This window comes from Pteropus medius, unplaced genomic scaffold, assembly GCF_902729225.1.
Source record: "Pteropus medius unplaced genomic scaffold, Ma_sr-lr_union100, whole genome shotgun sequence".
Taxonomy (NCBI): Eukaryota; Metazoa; Chordata; class Mammalia; order Chiroptera; family Pteropodidae; genus Pteropus; species Pteropus medius.
Genome location: NW_024342469.1, coordinates 91161 through 107956, shown reverse-complemented (window position 1 = coordinate 107956; position 16796 = coordinate 91161). Strand labels below are relative to the sequence as shown.

The window sequence follows — 16796 nt, the reverse complement described above, 5'->3', positions numbered from 1 at the left end:
AAATAGCATATAGTTGGATCATGTTTTTTTAATCCCCATCTGCCTTTTAAATAAAGTTTTATTGGAACTTAGTCACACCCATTTGCTTATATATTGTTCGTGGCGATTTTTGTGCTACAGCGGCTGTGTTGAGTCCTTACAACAGAGACTGTGTGCCTTACAAAGCCTGAAACAGCTGCTCCCCAGCTCTTTACAGAAGTTTGCCAACCCCTGGTCCGAACTGACTGATAGGCTCCCCAGTTATAGTCAACTACAAATGGTCCCCTCCAGCAGCAGGCTGGTGAGATTGGTCACCAAACCTCACCCAGTTTGTGGCCTGTTCTCTGTCCTGAAGCCTGTGAACGGGCAGTGCCAGCTCCGATCTGAGCGCCCGAGAGCGCTTGGCTGGCGGTTTGGAACGTGAACTGGCAAGGTGGCTTCCGTCAGAGGGTGGCCAAGCGTCCCGGTTTTTTGGGACTGAGGTTTTATTGAGATATAAATCTGGAAAGCCTGGGCAAACCGGGACAAGGAGGTCACCCTGTCTGGCTGCCCAGAATCTCACCATCCCCCTCCACCCCCAGTGCCATTCAGAGAAACCCCCAGCTACGCGAAGCGGCGGCGGCTAGCTGGCCCCAGTGGCCTGGCCTCCCCGCGGCCCCTGCAGCGCTCGGCCAGCGACATCAACCTGAAGGGCGAGGTGCAGCCGGCAGCTTCCCCCGGGCCCTCACTGCGGAGCCTCCCGCACCAGCTGCTGCTCCAGCGGCTGCAGGAGGAGAAAGACCGGGACCGGGATGCTGACCAAGAGAGCGACGTTGGTGGCCTTGCTGCAGGCCGGGGCGGCCAGAGCAAGCTCAGGTAGGAGGGGCTGGGAGACCCAAGCCAGGAGGAGCCGTTGTGGGGAGGGAGGGAGAGCCCCAGTGGGCCTGGCCCCTCGAGGCTTGGGGTGGGGGACTCCGAGGACCCCAGACGGACCCCCTGGGTGGGAAAGGGAAGAGGGTACTGTCCCGTGGGCCGGGCAGGCTCCCCACGCTGATCTCTGGTGGGACGGCGCTTGCCTTGAGGATGGCGGGTGCTGAGGGGGTGTGTTAGGAGCTGAGGTCTGGCCAGCCCCTGGTTTACAGGGGTCCTTGCAGTGCCAGGGAGCGGGCGAGGGCTGGTGCAAGGCAAGCCCGTGCGGCATGTGACGTGGGCTTCCTGTCCATGAGGGCTTTAGACCATGGAGAACCCCCAGCCTTGTCCGCAGTGGGGTGTCTTGGTCTTCCTCCTGCCCCTGCAGCCCAAGACACTGGTTCTACTCTATGTCTTTCTGTGAGTGATGGGGTCCTGGAAACCAGGGACATGTGGGAGACTCGGTACCCCTATAATGCTGGGCAGAAAGCCTGGCTGTGCAGTGGGGAGCGGGGGTCTGCAGATAGACGGCCGGGGTCCGGTGCAGTCATTGTGTCCACTGACTCTGGCCTCGGACAGTCAGCTAACCACTCTGCTGCCGGGGTTCGCATCAGTGGGGTGGGGCTAATCCCACCTGAGTTATTCCGTTCCAGAAGCCTCTGGAGCCTGGCCGGTGAGGGGTCACTGCTGGGGCCCCTGGCCCACAGCACAGGTCGGTGCCGCTGGTTAAGGCACATCTCCTCCCGCGCCTTCCTTCCAAGTTCCCCTACCAGTCACATAGAAGGTGCTTGGGACGCAGAAAGCACTGTTTCCATGACGACAGCTGGGCTGTGTCGTATCACTTAACTTTGACCCCATGTGAGGCTGTGCTCTTAGACACCATTTCACAGACGAGGGTCCTGACACTCAGGTGGGGTGACTTGTCCAAAGTCACAGATGTAGGAAGCACTGTAACTGTGCGCCAGGCAGATACGATTCCCCGACTGTCAGGGCTCGAGCGTCAGCAGAGGGCTGGGGTGCAGCAGGAGCTTGTAAAAGCCATTTTACCCTCTGTCCTTGTCCCTGCTCTCGCGGCCTGGATTTGTGATGTTTCCTCTGTTTCTCTGTGTCTTTGCCCAGACCCCGAGGCTGTCCGTCTTGTCCCAAATCACCTCAATCACATGCTGCTGCAAGTCCCATGGATTTTTCTAAGGGTGGGGCGGTCCAGTGGCTAAAAGAACAAACTTCGGGATGTTTCAGTTTCTCAGAGGGCCGGCCCTGAGTTGCAGTCGTGTGCATGCCCTGCTTCCACTCGATTTCTGTGTATTTATTCATCTCTCAGCAAACACAAAACAGACTCGGTGTTTGTGGGGCTTCAGCTCACTGCTCTGTGGGGACAGCAGAATTGTTATTTTTCTATAAACATGTAGTAGGTGACTAGGGTGCCTGGGGTGGTGGGAGGCAAGAGCAGGAAGTACTGGTCCTGAAGGCCTCAGGAAGACCTTGACAGCCCGGGCCCCGGGCTGACACAGGTGGGCAGCGAAGCAGGTGAGGGGCCTCCTCGTCAGTGGCCAGGAGCGGGCAGAGGAAGTTTGGTGCATCTGGCGGGAGAGGGCCTCTGAAGGAGAGAGGCTTTGGGTCCAAGGAGAGAAAGTGGCATTTGAGCTGCGATTGGGGGCGGGGGGTGGGAAGGGGGAAGTGGCGAGGAGGGAGGTGGTGGCGCCCCCTAGCGATGCCTGTTGGCAGAGCCTGGCATGGAGCACCTAGCCCCCCAGAAAAGTGGTGGCAGTCCCCAGCGGTGTCATAGAGCAGGACAGAGAAAGGCGGGTTTGGAGCTGAGGGACAATGACTTAACTGGCTGGGATAGCAGGGTTAGAAGAGTCGCGTGTTGGCAGCAGCAGCACGAACAGCCCAGAGGAGGGAGAGGGAGGTGCCGGAGCCCGGGACTGGGGTGTACCAGAGAGCCCGGCTGTTGGCGAGAATGTGTCCCCGGCCTGCCTGGGTGCTCGGGAGCCAGTGCAGGCTCTGGAGCAGGGCGAAGGTGCAGGGCCGAGGCCTCGGGCTGGGTGCCCAGGTGGACGCAGTGGCCTGGGTTAGCGGAGCAGCACGGGCCCCAGCGCCCGGCGCCCCGGGAGGCGAGGACGCAGGCCTGCGGGGGGGCGGGTTCAGGTGCCCCGCACAGGGCAGCGGTCACCGCGCGAGGAGGCCGCGGCCGGAGCAGCGCGCAGATCTTGGCCAGGCGGCTTTTCTGACATTCCCGCAGCGCCCACCGGCCGCCCCGTGCCCGGCGTACCGCAGTCCGCTCGCCCCTTGGCCGGTGCCCCGCGGGGGCCGCGGCGAGGGCGGGGGAGGGCGGGCGGCCGCCGCCCGCAGGGGGAGGAGCCGGCCGCGGAGGAGGCGGGGCGCGCGGAGCGGCCGCGGCATGGAGCGAGCCCGGCGCGCCCGGGAGCGCAGCCCCGCGGCCCCGGAGCCCTGAGCGGGCGCGGCTCGTGCGCTGGCGGGAGCGGGCCGGGCGCGGCGGCGCGGCCCATGGAGCGGCCCCGGGCCGGGCCCCCGGCGGGCGGGCGGGCGGCGGCGGGCGGCGGGCGGCGGGCGCTGCGGCGGCGGCTGCGGTGAGGCCGGCGGCGGGGCCGGGCCGCGCGCCATGGAGGCCCCGGGCGCCGGCTTCGCGTGCCCGCTGCCCCCCGGCATCGCGTCCGTCACCTACGTGTTCGTCTACAGCCCGAGCGGGCCCGGCGGCCCCGGCCCCGCGCCCGGCCCCGGCCCGGCGGCCCCCGCGCCCCCCGCGCCGCCGCCCCGGGGCCCGAAGCGGAAACTTTACAGCGCCGTCCCCGGCCGCAAGTTCATCGCCGTGAAGGCGCACAGCCCGCAGGGCGAGGGCGAGATCCCGCTGCACCGCGGCGAGGCCGTGAAGGGTGAGGGGGCGCGGGACGCGGCGCGGGCGGCCGCGGAGGGGCTGATGCCGTTTGGGAGGGGGGGGTCCCTGTCATTGGGGCTATCCCTGGGAACTCTGAGCCCCTGTGGTCATTATGGGATGCATCTGCCACTGGGGATTCCTTGTGTCACTGTAAAGGGCTCCGTGTCAGGGAGGGGTGTCTGTCTTTATGGGGTTTCCCGTGGATGCTCTGCCACGGGTGCCCTGTTTCTCCACAGCGGCTCCTCGTCATGGGGGTGTTTCTGTCACTGGGGTTCTGTGTGTTCGAAGGACCCTATCCCATTACAGAGTTTCCTAGAATCATGGGGTTTCTGTGTCACTTTGGGGACTTTTTCATGGGGAACCCTTGTGCTCTGTGGGGACCCTGTGCCATTGTGGGTGATGGCTGTGACAGTTATGTGGCTGTGCGTATTACAAGGGTTCCTGTCTCTGGGGCATCCTCTGTTCTGGAGGGATTCTGGACCTTGACACACTCCTCTCCTTACGGGTTCCCTGTCTGGGGTCCTGTCCTCGTGGGCACTGTATGTCCAGGGGAACCCGCGGAGGGAAGTCGTGAGGGTCAGCCCTCCCTGGTCCATCTCGTGGCCGAGTCCCCAGCCACAGCACAATGACCCTGAGTTCTTGGCGGTGGCCCCTGGGAGGGGCAGGAGCAGGACTGTGGCCCCTGCCTCTGCCTCCCGTCCCCTCTCGAGTGTGTCCATCTGTGTGTCTCTCTGTCCCCCACATGTCCATCCTGTGCTGTGCCCATCTGTTTGTTTCTCTAATGTGTGGATCCCAAAATCTTTCCAGGGAAAAAGCCAGGAGGATGAAGGGAGGAGAAGGGGTGGGCAGGCGACCCTGAGCCTGAGGGGGGGAAGGGGGCGGGTCCCCGGCTGCCTCGCTTTGCCCTGACGGCCTGCCTGGCTTCTGTCCTTCCAGTGCTCAGCATCGGGGAGGGCGGTTTCTGGGAGGGGACCGTGAAAGGCCGCACGGGCTGGTTTCCGGCTGACTGCGTGGAGGAGGTGCAGATGAGACAGTATGATACGCGGCATGGTGAGTGTCCCCGCAGTCCCTGGGCGGCTCCCCAGGGACCCTGCCCCTCGCACGTCCCCTCTGGGCTTGCTGGGAGCTGAGTACACGTGGATATTCAGAGAAAAGCAGAGGGCAGTTGTAAACACAAATTCGAAGTGGAGTCAAATTCGTGTGCATGGCAGACATACAGTGCACACGCACCCTACACGTGCAAACATGTGTGTGTACAACTGCACACCTCGCGGCGGTGGAGACAGGTGATGTGCCCACGGAATACGCTTGTGTGAATGTGCATCTGTCTGTGACCCCACAGGAGCCTCCCAGTGCCTATAGCCCCCGACACGGCCCTCGCTGGGCGCTGGGCACCGGGCACTGGAAGTGCACGGCTCCCGCCTATGGCAGACGAGTAAGGAGGTCAGCGCGAGAAAGGAGGCGTCTTTCCAGATGGACAGATTGTCCAAGGGGGCAGTGCAGGGAGGCCTCGATCAGCCAAGAGGAAATGAGGCCAGTTGGGCCCGGAGGGGCTCTGTTGGGCGCCCTGGGTCAGGATGGTCGGCGGGCAGCAGATGGGGATGGCCTTGGCCTCCAGCACAGCCCCTCTGCATGCTGGGACCTTAGGTCGTCCCGCCAGTGGGGAGGACCAGCTGGTTTTTTTAGGCTCCCCGGCCAGGGCTGGCTGCGTGTCTGGGGTGTGCCCTAGCAATGAGCACTCAGGGGTCCCTGAAGGCTCCTGGACCCACCAGTGTCCTTTCCGGCCTGGAGAGCTGGTGGGATGAGGGAGCCCCCTCCTAAGAGGTCACCAGTGGTATCTCTGGCCCAGGCGTGTATGGTCCCTCTCTCTGCACAGGGCTGGGGCCCAGGGTTGCTGTGTTCCCCTAACCTGGGTTCAGAGTTTCCTGAAGAGAGTGCCCCGCTCCCCCGCCCCCCGCCATGTGGCCTCGACCTCTGCCCTGTGTGGAGCTGGTAGAGGCCCAGGAGGCAGGAGTGTGGCCACTGTCTTCTCCAGAGCAGGTGCCTTTGCTTGGCCCTTCCCTGCCTTGCCCTGGTGGTTCTCTGAGTGGCTGGGAGCATGGAAGGGACATGACCCCTGTCATGTGCTATGGAGCACACGTGGGCACCTGTCCGCAAGGGGAGCGATTTCAGAATTTTGGGCCTTGGTGCCAGCTGGATGGGAGGAGGTGGAGGGGTCTGCGGACCTGTTGAGTTGGGGGTGGTGCTCTGCTCCCCCGGAGTGTGAGCAGGGAAGCTCCTGGCGTGAGAACCGTGTGAAGTGTGTCTCAAGGGCGGTTGGACCTGAATCTGAGGTGGGGGGTGGGAGGGATGTCTGGACTGGAGTTGGAATTGGAGAATAGCAAACGTCATTAGGAGTTTGACGTGCACCTGGCACTGCCTTGGGAGCCGGGATCACGGAGGGATAGGCATGCACAATGTGCAGTGGCCGTGCTGGCATGTGGCTGGCGTGGAGGAACGGGGACATGTGACTATATGGCATGGCCTGAGGAGTCAGGGAGGGCTTCAAAGCAGAGGCATTGGAGCTGAGCCTGGGAGGATGGCTAGGAGTCCTCTAGAGGTCAGCCGATGGGGCGGGGGCGGAGCCCGTTGGCCGGAGCGTGGCGCGTGGCCCAGATGTGTGTGCGCGCCGGGCAGGTCAGGGCGCCTGGTGGGTTGAGCACTTTACACTCAGGAATCGACTCACTGGTTCCAGCAGGTCCAAGAGTGGGGCGTCAACACCCCTTCATTCCTAGGAGAGCAGAATCTTATTTGCGAATCTTATTTGGCAGTGGCTGCAGGGTCTGTGCTGTGGCCTCCACAGTTCACGCGCCCTGTGTGAGTGAGGCCGTGTGTGCGGTGAGGGGCGGTAGGGCCAGAGCGGGAGGCTGAGTGGGTGGCCGAGGGCCCGGGGAGGGTAGTGGGCCTGAAGCCCAAGGCAGAGTCTGGGGAGGAGATGGGCTGCTGTTGCTCTGGGCCAAGGCGAAGGCCCAGCAGGAGTTGTGGGGGTGGCAGGGTGGGCTGAGGCGTGGCGGTGACTCGGAGTGACCTAGGGAAGAGCTAGAGCCCTCCGGGTGGCAGGTCCCCTAGGCGGGCCTCGCCCTGCTTTGTCACCTGAGCGTTAGAAGGCACTGGGTAGACTGAGCGTTTCAGAGTTGGGCAGAGGGACTGAGGCCAGTGGAGGCTGCCTGCTGGGAGGAGCAGCAGTCACCTCTGTCCTCAGCTGCAGGCCGGCCTGCCAGCCACTCTGGGCAGAGTGTCTGCTCGAGGACCCAGGGGCTGAGTTCTGCCAGAGGCCAGCCCAGCAATGGGAACCTGCTTCCAACAGGCCCAGATCCAAAGAAGGAAGGGACTTAGAGGCCAAGGAGGGGACACGTGCCAGCACGTGCTGCTGATGCCCGGGGTCAGCAGCAAGTGTGCCTCCCCCGCCCGCCCGAGTGCGAGGGGCAGAGGCAGCTGCAGGCAGTGCCGAGCCATGAGGGGAGGCGGCCAGTGAGGCCGCGTGCATCCTGGAGGCCGATTTGTGGGACACCTGGAAGGCGGTGGCGGTGGCAGGTGTCCTCCCCTCCCCCCTCCCTCCCCAGACTTGGGGGGTCATGCTGCGTGTTTCGTTTCAGCTGGCTTTCATGTGTCTGATTTATGAAACTGGAAAATGAATTTGCGTTATGTAATGAGCAGGGTTTGTTTGGTCGACAAAATCTAAACCAGAAGGCTAGTGAGCTGGAGCCGGGTCGGAGTGGGGAGGGCCGCGCTGGAGGCCGGGAGGGGCCGGTTCTGCGCAGTGACAAGGCCTGGCCGCCCTGGCCTTGGGGGGCGGGGGGGCGGCTGCACATGCCGACGGAGGGTCTCGGTCGTGATGAGTAATGTGTGGGAGGGGAGGGAGGAACACAGATGAGCACCTGGGACGGTGCCAGGGTGACGGAGTTACGGGTCATTGGAACCTGGGGACCCTCCACCATAAGGCTCCCTGCTCTGTAAGGAGTGGCTGTAAGGGGCTGGTGACTTGCTAAGACGCACAGGTTACTGGCAGGTCCCGAAATCCAAACCAGTGTCTTCATGACGTTGGCGTCTGCTGACATCATAGGGCTCTTTCTCCTCTCCATCCAGCCATCGCTCCAGCTGCTCCTAACCCGTCCATCCCCAGGCTCACACGCCCATCCACCCAGCGATCCATCCATATACCCCCCCAACTCATCCAGCACCCACCCGTCCGTGCGTCCGTCCGCCCACACCAGTCTAGTCGTCTGCTCTCCCCCACCCACCCCTTTCACCTTAAGCCGTCTCCGCGCTCTCCCTCATGATCTGTCTGTCCTTGCTCCCTGCCTTCATCGCATCACCGCCCCCACCGGCCGTCATTTTTAGTCAGCGTCGCCAGTGCCCATTATATCGCCAGGTGCTGCGAGACTCAGTGCTGAAGTAGTGAAACACCTTGACCCATCTCACGCCTTGCCCTTGGCGGGCGTTTCCTGCCACTCGGTTTCACTCCCTTCGCTCCAGCCGCCCAGGCTGCTCGCGGTCCCTGGGGTGCGGGCTTCGCCCTGAGCTCCTGGCTCCCAGGCCCCTCATTCACATAGCCCAGGCCGCTGCCTCATGGCCTGGGCCTTGCTCGTGCTTCCCGGGGAGGCCTTCGCGGGGCCGCCCGAGGGCCAGACGCGGCCCCCACCCGCTCTTTTCACGCCCGCGTTTCGCACGTTTTCTATGTACCCATTTCTCGTCTCTACTCTTTCTCTCCAAATAGATTGTGAACTCCGTAGGTGGGGGCTTTGTTCTGTTCTCTGCTGCATATCAGAGCCTGGTATACAGTAGGAGTTCAGTAAATACTTGTCGAATGAATAAGTTAATCTTGAGAAATGCTGACTGGTAGCAAAGGAGGGAGGAGCCAAGGGTTGAAATGTGGGGTGGTGGGAGCCATCTTGGGGGCCTGCCAAGGCTGAAGAGCTGGAGACAGAGGTGCTGGGAAGCCAGGAGGGGCAGGAATGGGTGCTGGGGTGCAAGGGAATCTGATTCCAGGCAGCTGGGAAGTTAGCTTGCAGCAGGAAGGGTGGCGGCTGGTGGTGTGGGTTAGAGGTGAGGCCAAGGGCAGGGTAGCCGTCAGACAGCTGGCCAGATCTGCAGGGGCTGTGAGGGACTTTGAGACTGAGAGTACAGATGGGACAGATCTCTGTGGGATGCAGTGACGTCAGGGAAGGGGACCCAGCCCCCAACACCTGGGCCCCCTGGGCACTCGGAGGTGGGGTCCGGGGCAAGCAGCCCTGTGAGGTCGAGCATCAGGGGACATCGTGAGGGGTTCAGTAAAGACAATGCCGCTGCCAGTGCCAGTGCACGTGAGTATGTAGCGTGACGTGGGCACATGGCTGGTCACACACACACAGACATGCATGTGCACAAGTACACGTGTGGGCACAGCACTTACGCACGACTGCAGCCACACCCGTGTGCGTGCACAGGTGCACACCTGTGGCACTGGGCCTTGCTGGCTGTGTGTCCCCAGCCTTGTCCGTTCTGCCACCTGCACTGGGAGCAACAGCCCTGCTCTGTTCTGGATCCTGACCCCCAGAGGCCAGAATGTCCCCATGACCCCCCAGCCCTCTTACGTAGGACCCCAGGCTTTGGGCCCCCCACTTTTGTGTGGCACAGCCAGGCCAGGGGTGTGTGTGTGGGCGGCAGCTGGTGACCAGTGTGGCTGAGGGGCATTTCAGGCTGCCTGGAGGATGTGACCTCCATCAGCACCTGAAACTCCCCTCAGAAACCCGGGAGGACCGGACGAAGCGCCTTTTCCGCCACTACACAGTGGGCTCCTACGACAGCCTCACCTCACACAGGTACTGGGGGGGGGGGGGCTGAGAGTGAATGGGGCATCAGACTGGGGAGTCGGAGGAGCAGGGAGGGGCGCCTGGGATCCTGTTTGGGGTGCACATGGGGGGCAGCCCCACCAGCCGTGCCCTCCGGCAGGGTTCTCCTCACCCCTCCCTGCTTTCCTCGGTCAGCGATTATGTCATTGATGACAAGGTGGCCGTCTTGCAGAAACGGGACCACGAGGGCTTCGGCTTCGTGCTGCGGGGGGCCAAAGGTGAGGAAGGGTGGGGTGGCTGGGGTGTCGAGCTGGTGAGGGCTGCAGACTGCAGGGCGCCCTCCGTCTCGCCTGTCACGGGCCCGGGCCCGGCCTGCCGCTGGCCTGCCCGCCGTGTTCCTCCGCCACGACTCTGTTCTTGGTTCGGGGTGTCCGCACACCAGGCGGTCATTCCTTCTCGGCGATGCCCAGGAGCTCTGCTGTCGTGAGCCTCACTGGGGAGGGGTGGGCGGTTCTTCCTGGCGGGGCGAGTGGGGAGCTTCAGACAGATTCCGGGCCAGCCCTTCATGCCCCAGGCAGCCCTGCTCGCTGCCCCTGCCCGGGTCACTGTGCCCCAGCTGTCCTCTGCTCGCGGCCGGCCGCTGTGTGGCCACCGCCTGCCCGGGCGAGCTGGCCAAGCGCCCCTCATCGCCCGCAGCAGAGACCCCGATTGAGGAGTTCACGCCCACGCCCGCCTTCCCCGCGCTGCAGTACCTCGAGTCCGTGGACGTGGAGGGTGTGGCCTGGAGGGCCGGGCTGCGCACCGGGGACTTCCTGCTGGAGGTGAGGCCCGAGCCGGGGTGGTGCTGACCTCTGGGCCCGAGGAGGACACACCCGGACCACCCCTGCCCACCCGCCTGTCTGTCCCAGGTCAACGGGGTGAACGTGGTGAAGGTCGGACACAAGCAGGTGGTGGCTCTGATCCGCCAGGGCGGGAACCGGCTTGTCATGAAGGTCGTGTCGGTGACAAGGAAGCCGGAGGAAGACGGGGCTCGGCGCAGAGGTGAGGGGTCGGCCTGCTGACCTCTGTGCCCCGACTGTCCCTTCTGGCTCCTGACCTCTGGCCCCAGGCCCGTGTCCCTCTGTCCCCCACCCTGGGCGGCCGCACCAGCTGCCTGACCCAAGGTGATGCCACCTTCGTGGCCTGGCGCTTCCCAGGCTCTGACGTCACCTGCCAGCCCCGGCCCCCAGCCTCTGACCCTTGACCTCAGGCCGCCCTCCCCAGGCCCCGCCCCTGCTTCCTGGCGCCCCAGCCCCTGGTGTGGCAGAGCCTCCCTTCCCCGCTGCCAGCAGCTGCCTGGAGGCCGGGGTTGCCATGGCAACTGAGCGTCGCCGCCTTCCGCTGGCTGTCAGCGGGAAGGGGGAGGCGGCACCTGGGGACAGGAAGAGCGTCCTCTCCCCGTGCGGCGTCGGGCTCCGCCGGGCCCGGAGGCTTCGGAGCCTGGCCAGGCCCCGGCGGCCACCACGCCCTGGTCCCCGAGGGGCAGCGGCCTCCAGGGCGGAGGGGAGCCCGGGGCAGCGGGCGCGCAGTCTGTGGGCGACCCTCCCAGCCCCCGCCCATGGCCCCGTTGCCCCTTGTCCTGCCTTTGGAGCCCTCGGCGCTGGGGCTGGGGCTGGCCTGCCGCGCGCCCCCCGCTGGCGCCCCTGACCTCCCGCTGAGGCCTCCACGGCCCCGGCCCGGCCGGGCCCCCCTCACCCCCGGGCTCCCGGCGCCATGAAGAAGTTTGCGTCCAGCCGCAGCCTGAACAAGGTCCTGGCTCAGTGCGACGCGTCCTCGCGGGAGTACGAGGAGATCCAGGCTGTGGAGCGCAAGTGGCACCTGCACCTGGCCGCGCCCCGCCGCCCGCTGCTGGACTGGCGGCCCAAGGCCTCCCTCTTCTTTGCAGCCCCGCCGCCCCCCAAGCGGGCCCCCAGCACCACGCTGACCCTGCGCTCCAAGTCCATGACGGCCGAGCTTGAGGAGCTGGGTGAGCCGCAGGGCTGGCGGGGCCGGGCTCAGGCAGAGATGGGAGGGCGGACAGACAGACGGACGAGGGCATTGCCGGCCTTGCGGGGCGGCGGGGCGTCTGGGGTGCAGTGGGGGTGACGTGGACGGGCTAGGGCCAGGGCCTGGGCGATGGGGCTGGAGGACGGAAGGTCAGCCGGGGCTGGCGGTGGGGAGCACGGCCCGGCTACCAGTGTGTGCCGCCTGCCGCTGTCCAGCCTGACTGTTCCTTCGTTCCATCTGAGTGAGAGCGAGCCAGAGTCGGGGTTCCCCGGGCTCTGCTCTGGGCACTAGCTGTGTGACTGGGCCTGTCCAGGGCCGTGCGTACAGCCAAAGGACAGGCCCCCACCGGCTGCGGGGCTCACGGGGGCTGGGGCTCTGGTGGGCTTGCAGTGGGCGCGGTCCCAGAGTGCCGCTGGTGGCCTCATGGTGGGCACGTCCGGACATACATGCCCACGTTCTGACACGCATGACAGTTCGTGACGGGCTTGTGGCCGTCAGCACCCTGTCTTGAATATGTCTGTTAACGTGCTCTGTCCTGTAATCCTAACCCAACCCTTGTCCCAGACTCTGCTCTGGCCCCTGCTGTAGGAGGGACCATGGAACCAGTCCTGGCTGAGCCCTGGCCCAGTCCTGGCCGCGGGAAGGCCCCGATCCTGGTTCTAGACTGAGCCCCAACCCTGGGCCCAGGCTTGGTTCTGCCCCGGCCGTGGAGAGAACCGCTGCCTGTCCCCGAAAACTCGCCCTGACCTCACTTGTGGGCTGAGTCCTGACCAGCCACAGGCTGAGCCACCTCTTCAAGTGGGTTCCTGGCTGCGGTTTAGCTTAATGTGGAGTACATCCACCAAGGTCGGCTGGGCTGACATGCTCAGGACTTCCCTTTGAATAAAATAAAAATTTAAAAACACAGCCAACTCACAACGAAGAAGAATCCCCCAGGTATCAAAAATAAAGAGAGAAATCAGGATCAAGGGAGTGTGAGGGCACCATGTCTCTGTCATCCACGAGGGCTGGGGACAGGGCAGAGCCTCCGCGTGAGGGGCTGGGGCCCTGGGGTCTCTGTAAAGCCAAGGGACGTGGCTATGGCCCCATGAGACGTGGGAGAGCGGGAACCTAAACTGGGGTTAGCATTGAAAAAAACGGGAAATTATAGAAGACTATGAAAGAGACAAGGTGTTTAAATACAAAGTTTAAGAGAAATAACAACTCTTGATGGAAGAACAGGACATTTCCAGGAAGAAAAAAAAATGAAAAAGCTTATTTGAAAAGAATCCCTGAAGAACAGAATTAAAATGAGAAGTTCAGCCGCTGAGATGAGAAAATCCACGTCTGGGGCGGACAGGCGTCCCCAGGCTGCTGCGGGACTGGGTTGTCTGCAGACCCAGCTGAAGAGAAAAACAGTGACTCAGAAGATAAACCGGAGGAGATCACCCAGGGAGCAGCGCGGAGAGGGGTGCAGACTACCCAAGAGCGCGCCGGGGGTGGAGGACGAGGGAGAACATCCTGGCTCCTGAGGGTCCCAGTGGGAAGGAGGGAACGCTTGGGGAAGAGGCAATATTCGAAGAGCAAATGGCCAAGGGTTTCCCGAAATCGAAGAAGGACGGGAAACCCGGTGTGAAGAAGCATGAGGCCCGAGCAAGGAAGTTCACGACGAACTGCATGTGGATCTTCCGCAGCGAAACTTCACCACGCCATAGGCAGAAAAAAACCTTAACTGCCGACGAAACGAGCCAGGTGACCGACCGGTGGCACAGGAAGGGCGGCTGGCCGACGGCACACTGCTCAGCAGCACGGCGGGTGCTGGGAGACAATGGTACGATGCCTTCGAAGGCTCGTGTGAAAGTGTTTCTCCCCCCGAGTTCTGCATCGAGCCAAAGCCACCTGATCCGTAGAGGAAGAGGAGCACCCAGGGCTCCCCGGGGTGTCAGGCTGGGCGTGGGGGGCTCATGCGCCACGCCGATCGATAAACCAGTGCCCGCGGGACTCTGGGGATGGGCTGGGGCCCCTCCCAGAGGTGGTTACACAGGCGTCCACGGCACGGTGATGGGACAGCTCAGCACAGAGCCCTGTCTTGCTGAGTGAGGGTCACCGCTTTGGCCGAATCTGGACGCAGGCCCTTCGCGTTGCCCCCGCGAGGGGGGCCCCGGCCCGCCCCAGAGCAGAGCCGTCCTGGCAGCCGGCGCACTTGCCGAGCTCCTCCAGAAACAGCCGGGGTGCGGAGGCTGGGCCCCCACCGTCGTTTCCCCGGGCGCCCGAGGCACCGGCCCGCGGCCCGGCGTTTGCGCTTTGAAAAGACAGAAGTGAGACCTGCGGCTCGCGGCCAGCACAGACCCGGCGTTCCGGGCCGGACTGTCGAGATCCGACGGCACCCGTCAGGGCCCCGTAGTCTAGTGAGAAGATGACGTGAACGGCTGGGAAGAACGCAGGGCGTGAGGTGGCGGAAGAAGCAGGTGGTGAGGGTGGCGGCTTGTCCCTCAGCGGTGTGGGGACAGGTGGAGCCCTGAGCAGGGAGAGGGGGGAGGCAGCACCCTGGGGTGGGCAGCTAGCAGAGGGCAGCGGAGGGGAAGGGGCTGGCGTAGGGACATCCCCCCCCGGAGACAGGTGGCGGGAGGAGGAGGGGAGAAGATGCCCCAGGGCCTCAGAGTCACCACGTGCTCACCTGCTCGGTGTCACCAAGGACGTGCTGGGCTGCGACGGTCAGTGGAGACCCAGGCCAGGGATGGCCTGGGGATCCGAAGCCTCCTGTTCGTCTGCTTTCTCGTGACAAGGCCGGGACTTCTGGGTCTGTTTCTCTTTTGTGATGAGACTCAGGGCAGCTCCACACCAGTGTGCGGTCTGTGCCTGGCCGTGGTCTGCGTGGGGAACACCGCACAGGCTGCTCAGGGGCGACCAGTGCAGCTGGCGGCCTCCGAATGTTTCTTTGCGGGGCTTTTGCCTTTTCTCTGAAAATATTTGACCGAACTGACTATGACTTCGTTGTGTGTGTACGTGTCCACGTGTGTGTGCATAGACGTGCACACACATGCGTGTACATGTGCAGGTGGACACATGAGCATGTCTGTGTGCCTGTGTGAGTGGGTGTGCGCAGGCATGTGTGGACATGCACAAGTGTGCGTGTGTGCGTGGACAGACATGAGCATGCCCGTGTGCATGTGTGCAGGAAGACATGCACGAGCAGTGTGCATGTGTGTGCATGTGCGTGGACATGCATGCGCATGCACGTGTATATGTGACTTGTGTGGACGTGCACAAGTATGTGTGTGCATCACATGTGTGAGCGGACTGCACAAAAGCGTGTGTTCCTGCCTCTGGTTTTTTTGTCTTGAGTCTTAAGCCACGTACCATTTGGCACTTGGGCACATTTGCCACTCACGTCTGATGGGAAGGTGCAGGTTGGGGGATGTGGGTTCTGGGAGGTTCTTGGGGTGGGGGTGGGGAGAGATTGGGGTGCTGAAGGATGAAGCCTGCCTCTTACCCCCTTCACTCTGTTTCTTGATTCCAAGCCTCCATTCGGAGAAGGAAAGGGGGTGAGTTGTCCCCAGGGCCCCAGCTCTGCCCCACCCCGTGCGGGGCACTGCTGGCCCGTGAGGAGCCCGTTCCCGTCAGGGGGGCCCGGGGGCCTGGCCCTTGCCCTGCTGACGGCCTTCTCCCTGGGTCTGGTGGGGGCACAGCGGGACCTGGAGAGGGACAGAGTTGTCAGGGCTATGGCCTCCTGGGGAAGGGGCAGTGAGGCTTGCTCAGGGCCTTGGGGCTCGGGTGAGCTGGGGACAGCCTGGTGAGTCCTGGAGCCAGGGCAGGGGCGGCTTCAGAGGACTCGGCTCTGGCGCTCGCTTGTGGAACGTGGGCGGGGTGAGGGTCCGGTGCCTGAAGTGGCCCATGTTGCTTCCTGTGCCTGCTGGGGTCCCGTTTCTCTGCCGACCTGCTTTGGGGTCAAGCCCAGAGCTGACAGTCTGCACGGCACTGGGGTGGGAGCCAGGCTGTCACTGTCACCCCCGGCTCCCGTCTTCAGCCCTCAGCCCCCAGATCCTCTGAGGCTCCTCCCGTGCATCTTGTGCGTGCAGCCTGTCGCTAGCATCCCCATCGGGACAGAGCCTAGGTTCGGGCACTGGGGTCCAGCGTCTGGTCAGACCCAGGGCCTGGCCCATCTGGCCTTGAACAGGGGCCGCTCCAGCCGTGCAGGGTCCGGGCCAGACAGAAGCCGAGTGGCCCCGCATTCGTCCATGCATCTGGTGCCCGCCCGGGCCCCGCTCCGGCTTCCCTCGCCCTGTCCGCCAGCCGGGCTGCCCCATGCGGCCCGCAGCCTTGGCCTCTGACCCGTGCTGTCCCAGATGGAGTGCTCTCCCTCGTGTCTCTTCAGGCATTAAAGCAGGTGGCCACTTCTCTGCACCTTTGAGGCCGGCACACGGCTATTTCTGGAACGCGTCGGCTCTGTCCGCAGCTCGTTAGCGGGGCCCCCAGGGTGCTGTGCTGTGGCTGGGGCAGGGACGCTGCCCCCGCAGGCCTTCATCCCCCGTGCCCGCACGCTGCACGGGCTGCAGCCGCACACCCTGCCCCAGGCCCATGGGAGCGGGCGGCCCCGGTGTCCCAGACCTGGCTCCCGAGGGGCTGCGTCTCCTTATTTAAGTGTCAAGAATCGTTTGCTTCAGACTACGTTTTCTAATTTTGTTGGGGATTGGTGTCAAGCTCAGCTTGTGGCTTGCAGAATTCTTGATTCTTTCTCTCTCGAAAACCATCTCATCTGGCCCGTCCGGCCCCTGTGGTGGACAGTGTTTGTTCTGCTGCCTCCACGCTCACTGGGTCTGGGCTCGGAGCTGCAGCCTCTGCATGCACAGCTCGGCGAGCACGTGCCCACGCCTCCCGCGGGGCGTCTCTCCGGTGTGGCCCGCATCTGTGGTTTCTGGGCAGCGTAGGGGCTGCGTCCGACCTGCTCTTGGACCTGTGATCCGGGCACTTTGTCTCTCTCGGCTTCAGCTTCTTGGATCGGATGAGGGCAGTAACAGTGTCCTCCTCGTGTGGCTGCTGTGGGCAGCGGGAGGACTCAGGGAAAGCTGTCGACCCTGCAAGTCACCAAGGACTCAGGTGGCGATGGTGACCTCAGCTTCCAAGGGGAAGTGACTCACTTGATTACAGGACGCGGACCCCCTGCCCCATCCCTCGGTGGCACGGGGGCGGGTCCGCAGACGGGGCGTGTGCTGTTGGTG

At 63.8% G+C, this 16796-nt stretch overlaps 1 protein-coding gene across 1 annotated transcript in view; it reads left to right on the top strand.

Moving 5' to 3' along the window:
* SHANK3 (SH3 and multiple ankyrin repeat domains 3) overlaps positions 1 to 16796 on the top strand; it is a 44375-nt gene that overhangs the window by 9965 nt on the left and 17614 nt on the right. The window contains exons 12-19 of the mRNA XM_039863002.1: positions 561 to 834; positions 3568 to 3761; positions 4700 to 4813; positions 9528 to 9603; positions 9769 to 9851; positions 10270 to 10394; positions 10482 to 10614; positions 11498 to 11578. Coding sequence (XP_039718936.1) covers positions 561 to 834; positions 3568 to 3761; positions 4700 to 4813; positions 9528 to 9603; positions 9769 to 9851; positions 10270 to 10394; positions 10482 to 10614; positions 11498 to 11578 — 1080 coding nt within the window. The remainder of the gene's footprint in view (positions 1 to 560; positions 835 to 3567; positions 3762 to 4699; positions 4814 to 9527; positions 9604 to 9768; positions 9852 to 10269; positions 10395 to 10481; positions 10615 to 11497; positions 11579 to 16796) is intronic.